The following is a 20,303-nucleotide window of genomic DNA, read 5'->3' on the forward strand; positions in this document are numbered from 1 at the left end:
AATGTTAAGATTCAAACTGGATAAAAAGAAAAAGGGTGCTCCTGTACTGAAACAGATCTGTGGCTGGATTCATTGTCACTGAAGCTTTAAATGTCTTACTTTATTTTTAAATTAAACTACTAAGGACAAGTAGGATGAATAATGTTTCCAACTAATCTCATATATTTTCAAACCACTGACACAAAAAGCACTGCTGAATAACAAAAATCAAGTGTGTCTTTCACTAATCTTGCACAATTCTAAACCAGAGAAATATTATAAGAATGTACTGATGTCTTTGTGTTGTATGTGCACCCAAAGTGGGATCCCACTTTCACTTTTAAGATATCTAAATAATAATGAACAACAGCAGTCCTCCATGTCTCATCTGGGGGACTGTTCATGACTTTGAACAAATACACTTGAATCTGACAAAATGAAAGAAAAAAAGAACCTAAATTGCACTGAAAATAATTCTGTTTGACAGCAGCTGAAGCTGCCTTAAGTCAAATGGAGACTGAAATAAGAAAGTAAACCTTGGTATAATACTGAATTGCCACTTGTGCACTTGTGTGGGAACAAGCATTTTTCCATTTATTTAGATCTTGCAAGAAAAAAGTTCTTACAGGCTTCCTTGTGACTGATGAGTAGCAGAGGACCATGCTGTAGGGTGTAAGTACTATTAATTTTGTCCAGAAACAGTTTTGGAAATAGAAACTCCACTCCCTTCTTTATAAATTATTTCAATAGCCCAACATGTCACTACAGAAAATTTACAAGTGTATCTGACTACAAGAGCATAGGACTTAATCTGTACTTCAGAACAGAACCACAGAAAAAAGGAAAAGAAATGCAATTAGTATATAACCTAGATAAAAATTCTGTAGAACTGGCTCAAAAATGCCATCACCAGCAGTTTGCTGAAAAAAAGAAAAATGGATCAAGTAGGATTCTGTAGGAGCTTGTCCTAGGCTTAGGACTATTCAGTACTTGTTAATGATCCAGAGGAGAAAACATGAAACATCTTATTAGTGAAACAACTTGGTAATGATCTGTAAGCATGATAAAAAATAGGGCAATACCCTAGAGAAATTTGAAAAAATTAAGAACTTTCCTCGGATAACAATCTAGAGTTTACTTCTAAACTAAAGCAGGAATAATGAACTGCACAAATAGAATTTAAAGGTATTTACTACATAAGTAGTGTCAATAAAAAAATAGGACACAGCATTCATTATGCTCTGAGTTGACCACAAAAAACCACCCCCACATCTGAAAATAAGAAGGAATTTGAACTACAAATTGTAACAGTATCTATCTTGAAATATTACTAACTTCCTTTTTCATAAAGAGAATTAAAATGTCAGTGAGCTAGTACTCAATATTACACTTGACAATAATATTCTTGCATTATTTTCAAGAGTAAGCTCTCACTTATTCTTGCATTTATTTACTTCTTTCTCTTATATAATAGACCAAAATTTCCACCATGTTTAGTTAACTGCTAGTTACAAAAGAAATTCTGTTGGGCTTTGTTCTCCCTTCTACCAATATTCAATGAGACAAGTGTAAGTCTTGACCACGTAACCTTCTTGTATTCAATTTTTTGTTCATTTATCAGATGAGATTATATGATCCTTGCTTAGATTTTTTTTTCATTTTTTATAGTGTTGTTTTTACTACTTCCTGAGCACATAGGGGGAAGAAAACACCAAACAAACACTCTAATCCTTTTCAGGTTGGCATATTGGCCTCTAATAATGTTCACTTATTTCCTATATATTGGGAAAATTTACAGCTGTACTTGAATAAACAGGAACTGTGAACAGTCTTGGCTTTTCTCCAAAGTAACTACTCTCACCAAATCTACCTGTTTTATTAAATCCTGTGAGATCAAAGTATTTTCTGATTTCCCTTAACAACAAACCTATATCTTCATATACTTCTTATTTAAATTTTAAAGCATGGATTTTAAAGCAATTTAAAATTTTGCACCCTTTTTTCTTAAGGATGGTAAGCCATTTAGCAACCTGACCAAACAAACATTGGTTCAAAGAGTTTTGAGTTCCAGGTACAGAACTGCTTGTAGTCTGAGAAGAAAAATCACATACCTCCTGAGAGTTCAAGAATTCTGCTCCTATTCTGAGTTAAGGCAGTTGACTTCTGCACACAAGCAGATAATACCATGGCAGCACTTTCCAACTTTACTTCCTGTTCCTCCTGACAAAGAATGCAGGTCAAAATCTCTTTCTCAACAACAGATGGACCTCGTTTGGGGCCCAAAGCGATTCTGGAGTAATCTATTGCTGAAGAGATGCTGTAAGACCAAAGGTGACACAGATATAAAATAATCACCTGGATTTTCTAAACGAACTGAATTCTTCCAGACATCTAACAGGGTCATACACTAAAAGTATGTCTGGTTTTTCTTACCTTTCTTCTTCCATAATAGCATCACCTTTCCCCTGGGACTCCAGTGTGTTTTCATAGAGGAGCTTGTGGGTTTCAATAAAATTCCTCTGCAAGGCAGACATCTGGGCCATTATCTTTTGACGGTGCAGCCTCGCTGCTTCTGCCTTTCTCTTCCGCTCAGCTTTCTCTTTATCCTGAGTGCTCTGTGTCTTGCAGTAAGAGAATAAAGAAACCACAGGCAACTAAGAGCATCAAAAAATGAGAAGACTCTTTCCTCATTACAGGCATTCTAACCACTGACATCAAATTCCTTAACTGACAACTCTTTAATGAGAAAAAGTTAACTGGTATCTGAAATAATAATAAGTAGAACTAAAATCTTTACACGCTGACTAATTTCATTAACTAAGACTGGACTTTTGTGGTCTACAAAGGTCAGTAGTACAATCCGTAGTCCAAAGATAAGATCAATAACACCTGAGTCATTTTAATTAGGTACTTGTCTGTTCTTAAAAAATTTTAGTGAGGTGAACATCAAAGCTTTCTCCAGAGTTCTGTTATTCTTCCCGTAAGTGAAATCCTACTGAGTATTCAGTATCTCCTTTACAGAAATTGAAGAAAATTTTATCTTGAACTCCCTATCCATGACACAAGAAATGTGTCAGCCTTTTATGCATCTGTGTATTGTATTTTCATTATTCTTTATGGTACACTGGAAAACTCTTCTTCTTCCCGTATTTACTCCTGTATCATATTATCAAAAATCATGAACAAAGCATATTTCTATGCTTTAGAAACACAGAATTCAAAAAATACAGGTAGACTTTATTAAAACATAGAGAACCTAACTCTTCCCATCCAATTACATAAGGGACAAATACAACATTATACACAAGGTTTCCATTCACTGTACCATCACTTTTCCAGAAAATCAAACAACAAATTGCTCCACAAGTAGAAGTTAATAGGTTAATTTCTTACTGACTTCTGTATTTTGTTTGATACCTTACCAAATCTCATATGACACCTACCTCAAAAAAGAAACACAGCATATGCTGTGTGGTAAGTTTAGAAATAGGAATGCAACGACCAGCCAAGAGATTGCTCGGCAGCAAGCTGTGGCCAAACAAAATGTGTAAGAGCAAACTCGTCTGTCTTCACTTACTGGGTAAGGGTAATTAGATTCTTCCTTTCTGTTCAAATACCAATTGAAAACACTACTCCACAAGACTGAAGTCATCTTTGGAATTTCCATTTCATTGTGTCATTTGACCACTAGATTCAGAAGTTAGAAAAATTACTTAAGGCTCAGGTCTTCATACAATCAGGGCAAAGGACATTAGCCTCTTGATAGATAATGTATATTACAAGACATTATTTAAAGTGGATCTGTATTTCTAATTATTGTACAATGACAGTATAATAGAAAAGGTGGTCAAATCACAAAGACAAGAAAAGGAAAGATAAGCACAAATTACTTTCTTCAGTACCTTCAACTGCTTAACATGGAAGTACAAACAAAACTCATATTAGCTGCTAATAATTCCATGAAACACATTTAGCACAAATTTCATTGACTAAAAATATTATTCTTGGAAACTAAATCCTAATTGTAGACAACATATCAGAAACCAGTCTTGAAAAATCATAATTTTAGGCAATAAATTCAGATGTTATTGAAAATAGCTATTCAATACATCAAATACAAGGCTTCCCACTGAAGCTTTATTTTTATCATTACCTCATCCCCTTTTGCAGCTTCTGAGCCTGATGCAGCTCCTACTGTTGCCAAACTAGATTTTTCTCTCAATCTCTTCACCATATCAAACATCTAAAAACAGAAACTTAGATGTTAAAAATAAAATGCAACTTGGCTCTTATAACAATATAGACTAATACATTTCCAATGTCACAATATGTAAGTACTGGAACAGGCTGCCCAGAGAATTTGTGAATGCTGGGAAGTGTCCAAGTCCAGGCAGGATAAGGCTGTGGGCAATCTGGTCTATTGGAAGGTGTCCCTGCCCATGTCAGGGGCTTGGAGCTGGATAATTTTTAAGGTCCCTTCCAACTCAATCCATTCTATGATAGACAGGAGTAAAACTCTTGATATTTTGTTCACGTTATTTTCAGATTTTCAAATGGATTAAATCACTCAGTAACAGAAAAAACTGAAACACCTAAGACTCTATGTGCACTCCCTGAAGCAGAACACTGCTTTACTCATTATTTGCTGTTATTTTGCAACAGATACATGAGGAATATGCGTAAAAATGTCATTACTGGAATGAGTCACCCAAGCAAAAATTGATCCAATACTTGAAAGTACACGTAGCAAGTACAATGCTGCAACAGATTAAACTTCTCAATAAATCACTGCACCTGTAAATGGATTATATGAAAGAATTATACCTAGGAATCATAACATCTTTTGTATTAGCTTTCCACACTACTGAAATCAGAACATACTTATCTCTTCTTTGTGTACCTGCAGTATCCAATTGACTGTGTCCTTCTGTGCCTCTAACTGAGGAACTCTCTTCAATTTCTCCACAAGCATTAATACATTCACAGCATTCAAGGCTGAGCTTCCCATTCCTTTACAAAGTGAAAAACAGAAAAGGGCCTTCAGGGAAATAAAACCCCTAACATTTTAATGAGAAACTTTGCTTAATGTCTGATTAAAAAATAATCAACTTTCCCTTCAGAGGGAAGCAGAAAAGCTCTTGAGAGCTTACCTATGTTTGCTAACAGCTTAGTGTGTACATATTTACTTCTAATAACAAAAGCTATTGTAATTGCAGTAATTATTTCCTTCCTCACAACTTGGTGAGAGTCCGTAGCATTCTAGGCTCTTCTCTATCACAAGAATGCTTTAAAATGGAGACCATTCTCTTCAATGATATTTCTCTTGCAGCACTTTCCATACAGAATTAATTTTACATTTTTAGTAGGGAGAAAAATACATTGCAAAATAGCATTTTCTTTCTTTAATAAATTGTTTCTTAAAAAGAGCTTTCTTCCAAAAATACAGATTATTTTTGCATCACTTTCATGTGAAGGGGGCTTTGGTTTTTATGCAAAACTAAAGCTAGCAAAGCATTCTCTAGCATCTCAGTTATAATCATTACTTTTATTCTATTCCTATGGTTGACATGAAGCTTCTTTAATGGAAATACTTTCAGTGTGATGATACTACTCCTTTCTCAACAGTAAGAAAACATTTAAAAATAGAGTGCATTTGGAGTGCTCTTCAAACACAATTTTAAAAAACTATATAAAGGGACTTCAGTACTTTTATGCATTTATTATTGCAGAAAGTATTCAAAAGATACATAGATATGAAATTTAGGAATATGGTTTAGTGGTGCATTGGGCAGTGCTGACTTATCATTTGGACTTGATGATCTTAGAGATCTTTTCCAATACAAACTGTTCTATGATTCTATGATTTTACTTCAAAATTCTTATCTCTGTTCCATCTCACAAATGACAGTTCTGTTTAATTTGATAAGGGAATTTTTAAATTTATTTTTACACAGTGAATCAGAAGAAGCATCTTCTAGAGAAGATGGAAGATTATTTAGAAAATGCAGATTCCAACTCTCACACAGCAGGTGTGATATAAGAAATGCTCACTAGAGATTTGAAAAATAAAAGGGTACACATCACAGCCACTAAATTCTGTTTCTATTTTCACTACCATAGTAAAAGACTAACATGCAGGTAATCAGTAATTGTACAGCTCAAGAGAAACAAAGATGGACACAGTTCACTTAAATCCACTGCCATTTTTCAAAGAGTTCTTAGTTTCCATTTCAATGCTGTTCTTGTGAAGAGAAAACCATTTTCAGTTATGTAACACTAGTACTATTTTAATTTCTTTCCCAGGAAGAGAAGCACATATCCTCTTCAACCTACTTGGCAACTGAGAACAGAGGAAGCTAGTCCAAACCTGGTTCATTAATTGTTAAAAAAATTTTACATTATTTACATTTTAATTACATAGCACAAAATAAAACCTGACTAAATCACTGAGTAAGTTTGAGTCCTTACAAAATCAAGTTAGCCTAGTTTACTCTGTGCTTTAAAAGAAAATGAAACATACGTGTTGCTTTGTGATAAAAATCAAAGGTTACTTCTTCTTCAGGACACTTCTGTAACTGCTGCTTCTCTTCTAGTAACCCTAAAGAAAGGAGGTGAAGCACCTGAAAAAAAGGAGAGAAAAATAGTAAGTCTCATTCAATGTTTAAGATATGGAAAACTGGAATACAAAAAAAGGATGTTTAAATACAGTTCTGTATTATATATTGATTATATTAATGATAAAACACATGAAATGCAGAGATCATACATGGAAGGTGAAATAAAAGCACAATATAAATTTACTGCATATTAGTTGCACTAAAATCCATCAAGTTGCACATGCTTTATATTAGTAATATGTGGAATCTTGTCCTTTTGCTGATATAAAATCTGTACTTGGCTAATTCCACAATCCACAGATTAGCATGACTAGCAAGGCAATTAATCTATACACACTAACAAAACTGATTAATTCAACTGTCTGTAATTTCAGGTCCTAATTCTATAAATATTAAAATAACAACCCTGCTAAAACAAACAAACTAACAATGCCTCCAAAGAACATTTCAACAATGTTTTAAAAGACTAAAGTCACTGCAGTAAAATTAAACATTTAAATACTTACAAAAATTTTACTATTTCATGACTGAGGCCCCAAAGACATTTATGTATTTGGAGACTCTGCAGCTCAAAAAATGAAGGAATTCCAATTATTAAAGGGTTACTTAATTGTGAAGTCTCAAGAAAAAGATGAGGTAAGGAGAATTACATATTGAAACAGCTTCAGTAATGAGGCAACACAGTGAGGAAAGTAAAATAGAAAACTTTAATACTATTATGTACAATGTTTCTATTTTACAGCAGAGATAGATAATTAATAATAAAAGTATTTTCTTTGCCAGTAAGATTTATAAAAACAGATTCAGGGATAAAAGCATTCTAAGTTAATCTTTACATATTTTGGTCTTATAAGCAGTCAGCACAGGAATGACCAGAAGATGACCTAGGCCAATCATACCATTTGGATCATTGCCTCAGTCCACAAATGGGTTTCCAGCTCCACTGCCCGCTGCAGAAGGGTCCGCAGGATGTGCATCATAACATCACAGTTCAGAATCCTCACCACGTTGCTGAATGCAGGACTGAAGTCTGGAGGAGGAGGTGGTGGCAATGCTAGGAAACAGATGTGCAAACGTATCAAAGAACTGACATCCCACCCAGAAGCAGAGAGCACAAAAATATTCATTTCAGTGAAAGAAAAACTGGACCTTTAAATAAAACCAGGCTCAAACACATGAAAGTCAACTTTCATCTTTGGCAAAACTAAGTACTTTTTGTAAGTTCTTACATAAAAGACATTGCAAGCTAAGTTAAACAATCAATCACAAGTATTAGTTTTATCTCTAAATGCAAATTTTTAACACTCTGAACACTCCTTATTTTTGTCTCACTATTAAACTTACAGCTTGTGCTTTGCATCAGATAAAAGATTTTCAGGTAGTTAAACAGAAGTGAGGAGCAGAGCTTCCAGACTGTAGTGTCCCACACTAGAGTGTCACATATCTGGAGCTCTAATTTTTTTCTGCTACTGGCATTCCATTCATTTCTAGTTATGTACATTTACTGAGCTAATACTGGAACTCTGATGTGGAATCTTGGCATCTACTGACAGCACCTCATTTACTGCCACAGCCTTTCCCTACCAGGGACCACTGACTTCAGTCTTCTTTAGCTACCTGGATGCCTATTTTCAGATTGCTTCTTTTCAGAGGACCTCTGTGAATGCAGTGCTTCTGAAACCATCATTCTTTTGACAATTTAGGCTGAATGAAGTTACTGACAAAGAACAACACAGCCACATAAAAGAATACACATGAAGTACCTGCAAAAATTAATGTAGCCTCAGGGAAACATGGATCAGTGCCAACAGATATCTTGGTATTTTGGAACTGTACAATTACATGAGTCTCTGACAATTACATCTAAACAACCACATTTTTAAAAATCTCTACAAAATTAACTCCCCTGATAACATTTTAAGCTGCCAGAGTGAAAGGGGAAGGGACAAAGTTGGTTCATTGTACTTATTTTGTATATTTTCAGCTTACCAAGTCTTCCTCAAATCAACTCAATTAAAGGCTTCTGACTTGAATGGGTAAAAGTAAACTCAAAAGGAAATAACATTTGTGCTACAACAGAAACATGGGGATTCACTGTTTTCTCTTTCATAGCTTATAAAAAAAAAATTCTAAAACTTAAGTCTCATTCTTGTATTAAAGAATGGATATAAGCATTAGTTCCTGTGGCAATCTTCTCTACATGCCACTACTATGTCTCAACATTGTGCTAAAGAAACCTCTGTCTCTTAGTTACTTCACCATAAAATCTCTGAGTTCATGGCTTTGTCAACAGGTACTATATCATGTTGATTTCCCTACATGTAAATTAAACTAAAAATTCCAGAATTTCTGTCTGTGATAAAGAAAAAAGACAAATGAAAGGCCAGGTACTAATTACTGACAACTACCACAAATCAAAACAAATTTAATATGAACTCATCTATCCACTATGAAGTCACAAGACAGCTCCCAAAGCTCAGTTTATAGACACAGCTACATATACTACTAAATTAGCACATTTGTTGAATCACCAATTTTAGAATTTTACCTTCATCCCTATTTTCTTGTTTTCTTCTTTTCTTTTGTGTATGCTCAGCCTACAGAAAAAGGAGTGTTGTTGTATCAGCATCTCTATAGAAGTACACAATAATGAGATTAATGAAATGATGAGAAACCCTACACTAGAAATACGGCAAGATACACAGTAAATCCCTGGTTGCGTACTAGAATTTTGTCTGAAACATGTTTAACAATATTACATTTTGAATTTAAATTTGTAGTAAAGACAAATAAGTGGACATATTTGCTTAAGAGTTACAAAAGGAAAATTTGCAGTGCAAAGATAAATCTTAACACATTTTGTTCTCAACATAAAGAGTTAACAGAGTTAATACACAAGTTGCCAAAAAGAAAACACTAATGCAAACCATACCACACAAATTTGTATTGAAAATTTTAACTTTATGGAACATTTAGTCTTGAAGGTAGTTGCAGATAGGCTTTACTGAACCAATTTCTTTACACTGCATTAATTCAGCAAAATTCTTTAAACACTGATAAGCATGTACTATTTTTTAGCCTTTGAGAGTGAATTTTACACTGCTCACCTTGCTGTGCTGGGTCTTAGTGTAATGATAAAAGAACATATTGAATTCCTTCAGACATTCATCTTTCAGTTCATAAACTCCATGGCCAGACACACCCGGTTTCCTTACAGATAAATATTTCATGATATGCAGATTAATAATGTACATTCAGCACATCTTTAAATGCAAACAAACACAATTTGTTTTCTAAAGAAGCAGGAATTGTAATGATTACTCACTAACATATTAAAAGCAGAGAGTGAGTACAGTTATGAGTCTTAAATTTTCAAGACAGGATCTACAGGAGCAAACAATTCAGCAGCAAAATATTTTTAGTCTATAACATCTAGAGCACACCGTATAGCCTCTGAAAATTATTTTTAACTGAACGGCTTAGAATTTCAGACATTGGATGTTATTTCATAAAATTCAATCCTTTCTTTAGCTAAAGTATAAAACAAGTAATACTTGCTGCTTTCCAGCCACTGAGATTTTTTGAACTGTTCATATAATTCCCAAAGTAAGATTCCTAGATACACCTACAGTTGCTCTTAATTAAACATGAACAAGCCACATGAAAGTTAAAATAATGTATACTAAAATAACTAAAATAAGACTTTTCTCTCACAAAAATAGCAGACATTTGAACTGGTTTTTTTTCAACTACAATTTATTGTTGCTTATTTGCATACACACAAACACACACAAATATATTGATATATAAAATTAACTGCCAGGAAAAAAAGGGAAAGTTCAAACTAAGTAACACTTAACACAGTTATTAGATAGTGATTGTCAAAAGTACGATGAGTTCTTAACTTTCCTAACCATCTCTGAAAAAAAAAGAATTTGTGAAGATTCTCCTACTAGGACCTGAGATTACTAAACTCTTGAGACTCTCCAAAAAGAATTTGAGGAAAAAGGTGGCAAAAGGAGAGAAACAGCAGCAGCATAGGATATTCTGCACACTGTTCTTTCCTATTGATATTTGCAAATACATTTATTTCAAGACAGCAAAGGGCTGTCATTCAGCTTGTTTAATCCAAACAATCTAAGAAATTTTATTTCACATTCAAGCTACTTACAAAGCAACATTAAGAACTTACTTGAATGTAGCCACTTTATCAATTACATTCTCCAAGCCAGTTTCATTGTTCTCCTGGTAAAAAATTTAGTTTGTCATAAACATATAATGACTCAAATATCTTTATCAGTATTATGCTATGTGTAACAAAAATAGACAAACCAATTAAGATAATTCCCTAATTCATGAACTATCATCTTTTGCCCACTGTTAATCAGAAAGCAGATACTTGGCAAGTTCCAAGGAAGTATCAAAGATAATACTTTCCCTTAATAATGTAGAAATTTATTAATAACAGAGTTGATCTCTAGAAACAGGTCAATGCTTACCCAACCTTAACAAAGGGAAAAAAAAAGAGGTTTAGCTATTTTAAAACAGTGAATGTGGATACTATAATATTTCAGGATATTCCAACAAAAATTTAGGCATTTTTGCATTGATTGCTGGCCCTGAACACTTGCAGAGACTATAAAATCTAATCCACATCCCTTGTCTTTGCTTGAAACTTCAACAAATGTAATGGAATGGCAAGGAAATTTGCTTTCCAATAGATATGTACAACACTTCAAATGGATCTGCACAGATTTAAATGATCACAATTACAGGCTTAAATTTGTGAGTGGTAAGAAAGGCAGAATGGAATCCAGCTCCACCATCCTACAGGGCCAAACCAGAAAATTTCACAACTTTTGTTTTTGAATCTAGGAGAACTACAGCTGAATATTCTAACAAATTCACCTTTTAATCACAAAGCATAATTTCCATACAAGCCTTTCCAGATCAGTCTATACTTGAATCTATGACATTTACCTTTACATCAGTAAGGTGTATAAGCCCCTTTGTCACACCACTTTGTAATTTTCAAATCAACATTTAAGCTTTATATTAGAAATGCTTCCATATAAAGATATGAAAGGTAAAGAAGAAAGACATAAAACAAAAAAGTAAATAAAGGAAAAAAGTAAATAAAGCAGGACTCACGTTTTCAGGCAAGGACTTGGTAATTGCACTGTGAGCCATTGGCTCAATACATAATAGATGGATGATTTCTCTCCTTATTACATCATCTTTTGTCACATTACTGATTCCAGGCACATATCTTTCCCCTGTCAGAGTGAAACAAAAGGAGAAGAATGGCAGATACGATGGGTATAAAGCAAATTTGAATTTGGCATCATGATAATGATATTGCTGGGATGCTTCATTGTGTAAGCTTGCATTTGTCAGAAGTCGGTCCCAAGTGTCTGAGAGTAAAAATGTTTCTTAGCCTAGCTTCCTAACAAAATGGGTCTAGATGGACTATCTTTACATTCTACTTTAATGTCAATTATTAAGTTATCCAACAACTTTTCATTGTACAATTCCTATTGCTTCCAGCTGACAAATACTTGTGTTACTGAATCATCTATTTAAAAGAGGCCCTATCCAGTATCTCCTCTAAACTCTGTTAAAGAAAATCATCAAGCCTGCTCTGTCAAAGCAATAATCCACTACTACAACAACAGAGAGAAACTTACCCACAACATAAATGAGTATCTGTAGCATCTCCTCTATTAAAACATTATACTGCTTAATCAAATCCTGAAAGAATGAGAGAAATCAGGTTAAAAAACCAAAGACAAAAATGGAGAAAAGTCCATCCATCAAATGATACTGAGCTCAGCCTTCGTATCTACTACTTTGCTGCAGCATTGTACTCCATGAAAAAATTTCTATTCTAATAAGCTCGAAAAAGCACCTGCTCTGGTAGAGGAGATATTATACTGCAACTAAAGTGCAAGATTCACATGCAAGAAAAGAAAAAACAGCTAAAAGAAGTATGCCAAATGAAGGGTTATGTCAAAGTTCAAGCTACAACAAGTAGCATAGCAACCCAAGAAACTTCCAACCAAAACAAAAGTACATAACAGGGACTAAGAGACATAAAAATGCTATAGTGAAGTCATTTACATGGATTTTGGTAGGTGCCCTATGAAATAAATGTCCACAAGGGGAAAAACTTGCTTGCTAATTTTAAGGAAGCCTCTACAAAATCCAGATAGAAAATACTTACCTAACCACCAGCTACTGTGTTTACTGACCTCTAGTGTGGCCTTAAAAATGCAGTTATCAACAGTAGTTAGTTTTTCTTACTGATGCTTTATATACTCAAAGCTGACAAATTAAACAGCAGAAAAATTTGCTCCTTACCTGATCTTTGGTGGGTTTGATCTTTTTGAAAGCATCAGCAAGCTCATATCTCTGAAGTACCAGCAGGAGAAACTGGTTTGGATCCATAAGAGATGCACCTATCTATCAAAAGAGTTAATATGAACAACATTTGCTATTTCAAAATCATGCAGATTTAACCGTATTTTTAAAAAATGACAACTTCACAGTGATTCAGAACATTATACCTGGAGCATGATGATGTCTTTATCGTACATCTCTTCTCTGCATTTAACATCTTGATAATAGAATACCTAAGAAACAGGAAAAAAAAATAGAGATATAAAATAGCATACTACCAAATCTGGATCAGTTAATCCCTGAGGATTTAAAAAAAAAATTGAGTAAAAGAAAGTCCGTATTTCTTTCAAAAGAAATATGTACTTTAATGGAAGTGAAAAATGCTTTTTCACCTATCCAGAAAGTCTATGCCATACTTCTCAACCCCTTTCAAGAGGACGTAACTCCAATGCTGCTACTGACCTAAGTCAAAACAACCTCCTACTCTACCCCAGTTCTCAGAAAGACAATTCTGCAGGTGTTTACCAAGATTTACTTCAATTTCATCAAAGGGTCCTGTGCAAGCTTAGCAGAGAATTTCTGCCATCAAAGGAAGAAAAAAACCCCAAAAAAAATTACCCCAAAGTGAAGCCAAAGGAGGCAAAGGCAGGGGTAGACTTTTCCCTTTACCTTTACTCTTACAATAGAAGTCACAATTATTAGAAAATGTTTGTACGCCTAGCTATGGGGTTCTCAAAAGTTTACTGAGAGACTAAAATAATTTAGCTTTTGTATATAAAAATTTCCATACAATAAGGAACTTCTAACTTTTTATGCTATAAGCAAGAGTACTAACACGTACTGATACAGTGATTATGAGATCTGAAAGTAGCTTCCAAGTAGACATCAGCAACATTAATGCAATTTCAGAGTAAAAAAGAGTCATACCAGAGATGAAAATACCCATCTAAGACAGGAAGATAAGCCATTGCTGAAGCCAGAAATAAAACCATGTAACCTAAATCTCCACCTAGAAACATTTCTATTTACTGTAGGAGTGAGCCTGTGACCTCTGTCTGCACTGGATGAACCCCTGGCAGCATTACTAAGCAGCCCTTGCACACACTGCCAGGATCAGCTCACCACTGAACACTGTGGGGAGTACCTGGCTAATCAGGGAGAGCCCATTCCTTCTCCACATCTCTGCTGCAACCTGCGCAACCAGGACAAGGCACCGCAAAGGATATTCTACCAGCAGCTCCACTTGAAACTCTTCCTGGAATTCAAAAAAGGAAAAAACACAAAAAACTACCTCAGAATAAATCTGCCAGTGGTTTTAAAAGCCTAAGTCCTAATGAGGAAAGATATATTTATTGACAGCTGAAAAATAACTTGTATGTGTGCCATGAAGGTTAGAGGATATAGCTTGAGGCATTTTTCTTTCCAGGGCATAAATTACAAAAGCATTGGGGGAAAAAAAAGTCTCTTACAGGAGAAACAAACTCATGCAATCTTGAGATGGCTCCAGTCTTGCTTAATCGTACATGAAGACCTACAAAACCAAGGAAGAAAGATCAGAAAATAAATCAAAATCAGTGAAGGTTCTCCAACCCCTTCTAAATGTTAGCAAAATCATTTACAATTCAGAGAATCGCAGCAAAAAACCACCAAGTTTGTTTAGGAAAGACTTCATACTTTCCTTTTCTTAAGGCAGAAGATCTATTACATTATCGCAACAGGTCTTACTAGTCTTTCAATTCATTATTTTATTAATAAATTTACACTGAATGGATGAATGAACACAATCTAAATTGAGATGCTATATAACATTAGCTAATTTTTAATTTCACATTTAAATCTTACATCAGTAGTAAATGAATTTCAAGACTACAAGGCTTAACACATGGTATCTTGGTACCAAATGATGTGATAAAGAATCTACAGCTTAATAATAGCATATAATTTCATTTGTTTTTCACAGAAAGCAGCAATTGTATTCTGACTGGAAGCCTGTCCTGGCATTTTGCAAACATATGCTTTTTAGGAGAAGCATTTTAACAGTCCAAGATATATACGGCTGGAAAATAAATTGAAGTATAGTAATAATGGAAATTCATTTAGATAAAGCAGATAGGAACAGAACCAGAAACACTTCAGAGAAAACTAAGGATCTCATTAAAAAGGAAATTTTTTCCTTCTTGACTGATTTATCTCTCTTCCATTCAAAAGGACAGCATCCAACCTCCATGGAAATCTTGTTTTGAAAAAAACTCTCCCTTAGTGGGACATATGGGGAACACATCTTCCTGATCCGAGAGTGTCAGAAAGTGAGAGAGTAAGTGATCTGTAAAGCACTTAATCAAAATGCTTTCTGGAGTAAAGAAATAGAGATGGATGGCAAACATGGTTTAAATAGCAATCAAAACACATCACTTACCAGCAAGAGTCCTAGACAGTGGCAAATGTATGCTGACAGGATCTGCAGACACTCTGTAGGGTTTGCTCTCCAGGGTATGGCCACATAAGTGAAATACTGTCTTCTCCCGAGAGCGGCCATTTGAGCTGCACCTCATGACAGCTTTATGACATTCTCTGTAAGACCTGAGCAGCAGCTCTTCCTAGAATTTAAAATACATGCATAGGTTATATTTAAAAATCATGCAGTTCTTCCTTGCTCTCTTTGTCACACTCAGATTAATTCTTTCAGACCAATTTTTTGTGGAGAACTATATTGAACAACAGTGAGCTTTTGTAAAAGCTGCTATTTCAAAAGGTCTCAGGAAGGTTCACAAAAGGCACGCATGCAAGAATTCCAGAAAATTGATATACTTACATCACAGGCACACCACTCCTGGAACATCAAAAGAATGTTCTTGAGCTGCATCTGTATGGCAATAGCTGCATCCCAGTCAGGGTCCACCTCTATGTGCTGACCAATCTGTCTTTTTATCTCCTCCATTCCCTGAAATGGAAATCCCACAAAATACTCTGTCTAAATCAATGATCACAGGCTTAACACAACAGAAAATTCCACAATCAAAAGTTAAAGTACTTGTAATAAATCTGATGAGTATTACTTCTATAAACATGACTTCTTCACCCACCCAAAACAGGGACTGAAGAATTTAACATTGTAATTACATGTTTACATCCATTATATTATGGGAAAAAAAGAGGAGCTGTAATCTCTTTGCAACAGAATATTAGAAAGAAATCATCTAAATGTATTGTACCTGCATGCAAGTTAGAATCCTTAGGAAAGAAACAAATCCTTCTAAAAAACGCTCCCTCAGACGGTCTGTCCACACTGTAGGCTTGCTGACTAAGACATACCTGTCCCCCCAAAAAAAAAAAAAAAATCATCCTTTGCTCAGACTTCTCTCATGCTTTTATTTCAAGTGTTCTTGAAATACAATTGTTTTCAACTGTTTTAATATCTTCAATTACATAATCAAATTACATCACCTTCCCCACCTTAAGGTACTCAAAAAATTTCCCCAAATACTAGAACTACTAGTACCTTGGTGTGACTCCATCACTGGAAATTAATTTTAATTCCTAGGTATTTGGGGTGGTTTGGTCTTACATTACTCAGTTTATTAGTGCAATTTGGTATCAGTAAAAGTAGAAAACTCTGTGCAGATAAAGATTATACAGCTTTCCCAGAATGACAGCAAATATGAGACAAATTTCCCATACTGTCTCACAGTAGATACATTCTATTTATTAATGTAAATAAATATAAATGTAGATTATATGTAATTAGATAATTGAAAATCAAAAAATGTTTTAATAGAATGTAATTTTGGTATTTTAAAATTTTAAGTTCCCATGAAAAAGACAACACTAAGATTTCATGTGTGTTTTTTGAGGGGTTTGGGTTTGATTTTAAAGCAGCTTAATCATCAGACTCTGAATTGAAACACCTCATCGTACGACCAAGATTTTAAAGCTGCTCTAGCTTCTCAGCCTTACCTGAGGTCATATATTACTGCATAGACCCGGTTCAGTTTGTCCTGACTGTAGCCCTGGAAGTTGAACTTGTCATTTTTGTCTAAGTACTCCGGAAGCACTTCTAGGAGTGTTTCTGTAATGGTGGTGATTACATTTTGCTCTTCAATAAGGTGTCGGGCCTGAAAGAACAAAGTGAAATATTTTTCTTCCTATTTTTGTTACATGTTTTCATCAAAATATTTTTCCTTTGAATCCAATCTTTCTGATTAAAAATTGTTTTAAGCATTTGCAAAGAGCCCAAGATAAAAACATTCCCACAGTATTTATTGTGTAGGAACACAACTGCTATCAACTTTGTATCGTTATTCAATTCTGACAGCAACTATATGATGGATATGCTGTTTTATTTCTAGAAAGATCATGTAGAAAAGAGTTTTTACTTCATAGTACTTCAGCCAAGAAACATCTAACCTTTAAAATGTATAGATATACTTCCTTCCCATATTTCACCCCCACAAGAAGACATTTAACCATTTTTTACCCCCTTGCCCTGTTTTTGAAGTCACATAGGTAAACATGAGCAGTAAATAAAAACACAAAGTTAATACAGAATACAATGTGCCAGAAACTTATAGGCATTCCCTCTATAGTCTGTAATGAATTTTCACATCAGCTCAAGCTCCTGCTTCCGCATCGGCCTTAACAAATCCCAAAATCATTCGTATTCAACTCAGCAATGAATAAAGACTCTCTGCCAAATGCAACAATCTGCAAAGGTGGCACTGCAAGCAGCTCTCAAACTTATTTTACACCTCTAGCAGAGCCAGGCTGTACATACCAGAGTGGGTACAGTGAACATCTGAACTGAAAGTGCCGTCACAGAGAGAACTCTGTCATGATCATCGTTGATGTATTCCTTTTGCAATGCCTTGTAATACTAGAAAAAGAGTATCGGGAACATTAAACAAATGTTAATAAAAATGTTTACTTTTTCATTCACAAGAATTACATCTCAATGTGTTTTTCCCAACTAACAAAAGCAGTTCCAATAAAAACAGCACAATGTCCTCGATGCACCAAAGCAATTCAATATGGCCCCCACTGCCTTAACATTGAAGATAAACATGAATTTAACTGACTTGCCAGATTGGAACCAACATTTTTTTCTCCTACAACAAAATATTCCCATGAAAATATATTAAGTATCTGAAGAAAAAAAAAAAGACATTAACTTCTTATAAAACAAGTCTTCCCCCTGCAGTCAGCTGCATGGATAGTTGTTCAACAACCGTCTGTAAAAGACAAAGTCTTTGTTTTGTTTCAGTCCAAAGAAATATCAAGAAGCATCAATCATCTTTATCAGAATTAAAAAGTCTCACCCTAAACAAAAACTCTGTCTTATGTTTTGTATATTTCTTAATTATTGTATCTAATTTTTAAAAGAAAGGCCAATTTCAATTTGCAGTTCATCTGGCATTTTGAAAGATACGCAGAATACAAACAACATGGCATTTAAACAACCATATCCCTACATGAGTTTAAGGAACAAACCAGTGACATGGGAATTACCTGCACTCCATAAAGGCTGAATCTCAGGGGAAATTTCATAATGCTAGTACAAATTCATAGCATAAAAACTAAACTATTTACCTTCACAAATTCCACAGCAAAAAGTTTTTTGTATTCCATCTCCATGAAAAAACTACTGAAGATAAGTTCATGAAGAACCTTCCTTGCCCCTGCAAAGAGCCAGTACAATGCATGTCACTTTGTTGTATTAAGATGCACCTTTTTTGGGGGGTGAAGGGGTGGGGGGGGGGGAGAGATAAGGAACCAATTACTAAACTATAATTTAAAATCATTAAAAGCATTGAAATGCTTATGAAATATATGAATACAGTTATTCATTTTTAGGGGGTTTTGACATTTATTGGTACATATTTAAAACACAGGGTAAGTATCAAGTCACTCAATGTCCGGCTGTATTTTATAAAAAGATTTTAAGATGCAAAAGCAGGACAAATTGAGATGGCAAATATATATCCCAAATATAAATAAGCTCAGTTGTAAAAATTAAGGCTGTCTAAAAACTATAATACAAGAACCATGAAGAAATGTAACTACATGCATAGTACTTACATTTATCTATATGTTACACACAAAAAAAAAAAATTTGACATATCTTTAGTTTATAGCAACATGGATACACAAACCTTTATGAAGTCTTGCATCCCATAGCATCAACTTGCTTATAAAGCAGGGCTTTTCAGATCCAGCTTCTTCTTTGAGACATATTTGACAAAAGATCTGTCGAAAGTCACCTGTAGGGATGAAACTACTAATTTGTACAAGAATGTTTCAATAATGAAATTATATGACATGAGAAAATTAGAATTACAGAATTCTGTTCCTTAAAAGAAGAAAAGAAAGAAGGCACTAAAGTAAGAATTACTTTTAAGATTTTTCCTCAATGAACATACTCCCACATACCCTTTGCCTTACTAATTTCTTCCTTTTATTCTTGCCTACCTAATTTAATAAACCCTGTGATGCAGAAGAGTATTTTTAAATGAAAATAATTTAGACAGCTTTGCAAAGCAGACCCACAAGAAGTCTTTACTGTGTCAGCAGAGAAAAGCACAGGGCTAGGCAAGTCTCTGCTGATCACTGCCTCAGGACTTGAAAGTCAGTTTTCTGTAGAATTTCAGAAATTCTTTTATATTTTTTTGCACCTATCCGTAAACATCGTACTTGAAGTAGTGCTGGGCATCAGCATAACACAGCCAACCACAGGTTTTTAACATTCCAAAATGAGGCCTTATGTGACTAATTTGAAAGGCAAAGTGAAGAGCCATGACTCAAATTCTTGAGAATTTGAAAATTAGAAATTAACTAGAAAGAAATAAAAATTAACATTATTAAATGTTCTACCATTTGAAATAAAACCATGAAAAAAAACATGAACCACCAGATTATAAAGTTCCAGCTGAACACAGAACATCAGGCTCATAATGCCTCTACGTATATAATCCAGAAGACGGACAGGAATGTTTGACTTCAATCTTTGTACTTAAAAGATTCTACTAAAACATAAAAGTATCTGTTAACTTACCTAGATAAAAATCAAACTTTCACTAGAAACTTTGAAATAATCTACACTCAAAATTTGTATTGATTAAAAGAACTGTCTGAGGAATTCAGAACAGCAAGAAAATCCAGCTGGTAAAATAAAAACAAACTTGAAAAGAACAGACTGCTAGAACTTGTAAAACACTGAGAAGAATTACAAAAAGGTACAGTTCCGATCTACTGTCTCAAGTGAAAGATCAGCAAGTGTTCATAAAAAATATGAAATTCACATTATTAACAAAGCTT

At 34.3% G+C, this 20,303-nt stretch overlaps 1 protein-coding gene across 2 annotated transcripts in view; it reads right to left on the reverse strand.

Moving 5' to 3' along the window:
* Positions 1 to 20,303, reverse strand: part of UBR1 (ubiquitin protein ligase E3 component n-recognin 1) — a 59,169-nt gene that overhangs the window by 20,761 nt on the left and 18,105 nt on the right. The window contains exons 9-30 of one of the 2 annotated variants that reach the window (XM_056492539.1): positions 19,142 to 19,249; positions 18,579 to 18,667; positions 17,767 to 17,865; positions 16,950 to 17,107; positions 16,208 to 16,307; positions 15,808 to 15,936; positions 15,412 to 15,592; positions 14,465 to 14,526; positions 14,140 to 14,250; positions 13,163 to 13,228; positions 12,957 to 13,058; positions 12,284 to 12,347; positions 11,748 to 11,872; positions 10,789 to 10,841; positions 9,704 to 9,806; positions 9,145 to 9,193; positions 7,496 to 7,650; positions 6,500 to 6,599; positions 4,880 to 4,989; positions 4,133 to 4,222; positions 2,413 to 2,600; positions 2,091 to 2,296 (exon numbers count right to left, since the gene is read on the reverse strand). In XM_056492539.1, coding sequence (XP_056348514.1) covers positions 2,091 to 2,296; positions 2,413 to 2,600; positions 4,133 to 4,222; positions 4,880 to 4,989; positions 6,500 to 6,599; positions 7,496 to 7,650; positions 9,145 to 9,193; positions 9,704 to 9,806; positions 10,789 to 10,841; positions 11,748 to 11,872; positions 12,284 to 12,347; positions 12,957 to 13,058; positions 13,163 to 13,228; positions 14,140 to 14,250; positions 14,465 to 14,526; positions 15,412 to 15,592; positions 15,808 to 15,936; positions 16,208 to 16,307; positions 16,950 to 17,107; positions 17,767 to 17,865; positions 18,579 to 18,667; positions 19,142 to 19,249 — 2,448 coding nt within the window. The remainder of the gene's footprint in view (positions 1 to 2,090; positions 2,297 to 2,412; positions 2,601 to 4,132; positions 4,223 to 4,879; positions 4,990 to 6,499; positions 6,600 to 7,495; positions 7,651 to 9,144; positions 9,194 to 9,703; positions 9,807 to 10,788; positions 10,842 to 11,747; positions 11,873 to 12,283; positions 12,348 to 12,956; positions 13,059 to 13,162; positions 13,229 to 14,139; positions 14,251 to 14,464; positions 14,527 to 15,411; positions 15,593 to 15,807; positions 15,937 to 16,207; positions 16,308 to 16,949; positions 17,108 to 17,766; positions 17,866 to 18,578; positions 18,668 to 19,141; positions 19,250 to 20,303) is intronic. The other variant, XM_056492540.1, reaches the window with a different exon arrangement.

This window comes from Oenanthe melanoleuca, chromosome 5 (genome assembly GCF_029582105.1).
Source record: "Oenanthe melanoleuca isolate GR-GAL-2019-014 chromosome 5, OMel1.0, whole genome shotgun sequence".
Classification (NCBI taxonomy): Eukaryota; Metazoa; Chordata; class Aves; order Passeriformes; family Muscicapidae; genus Oenanthe; species Oenanthe melanoleuca.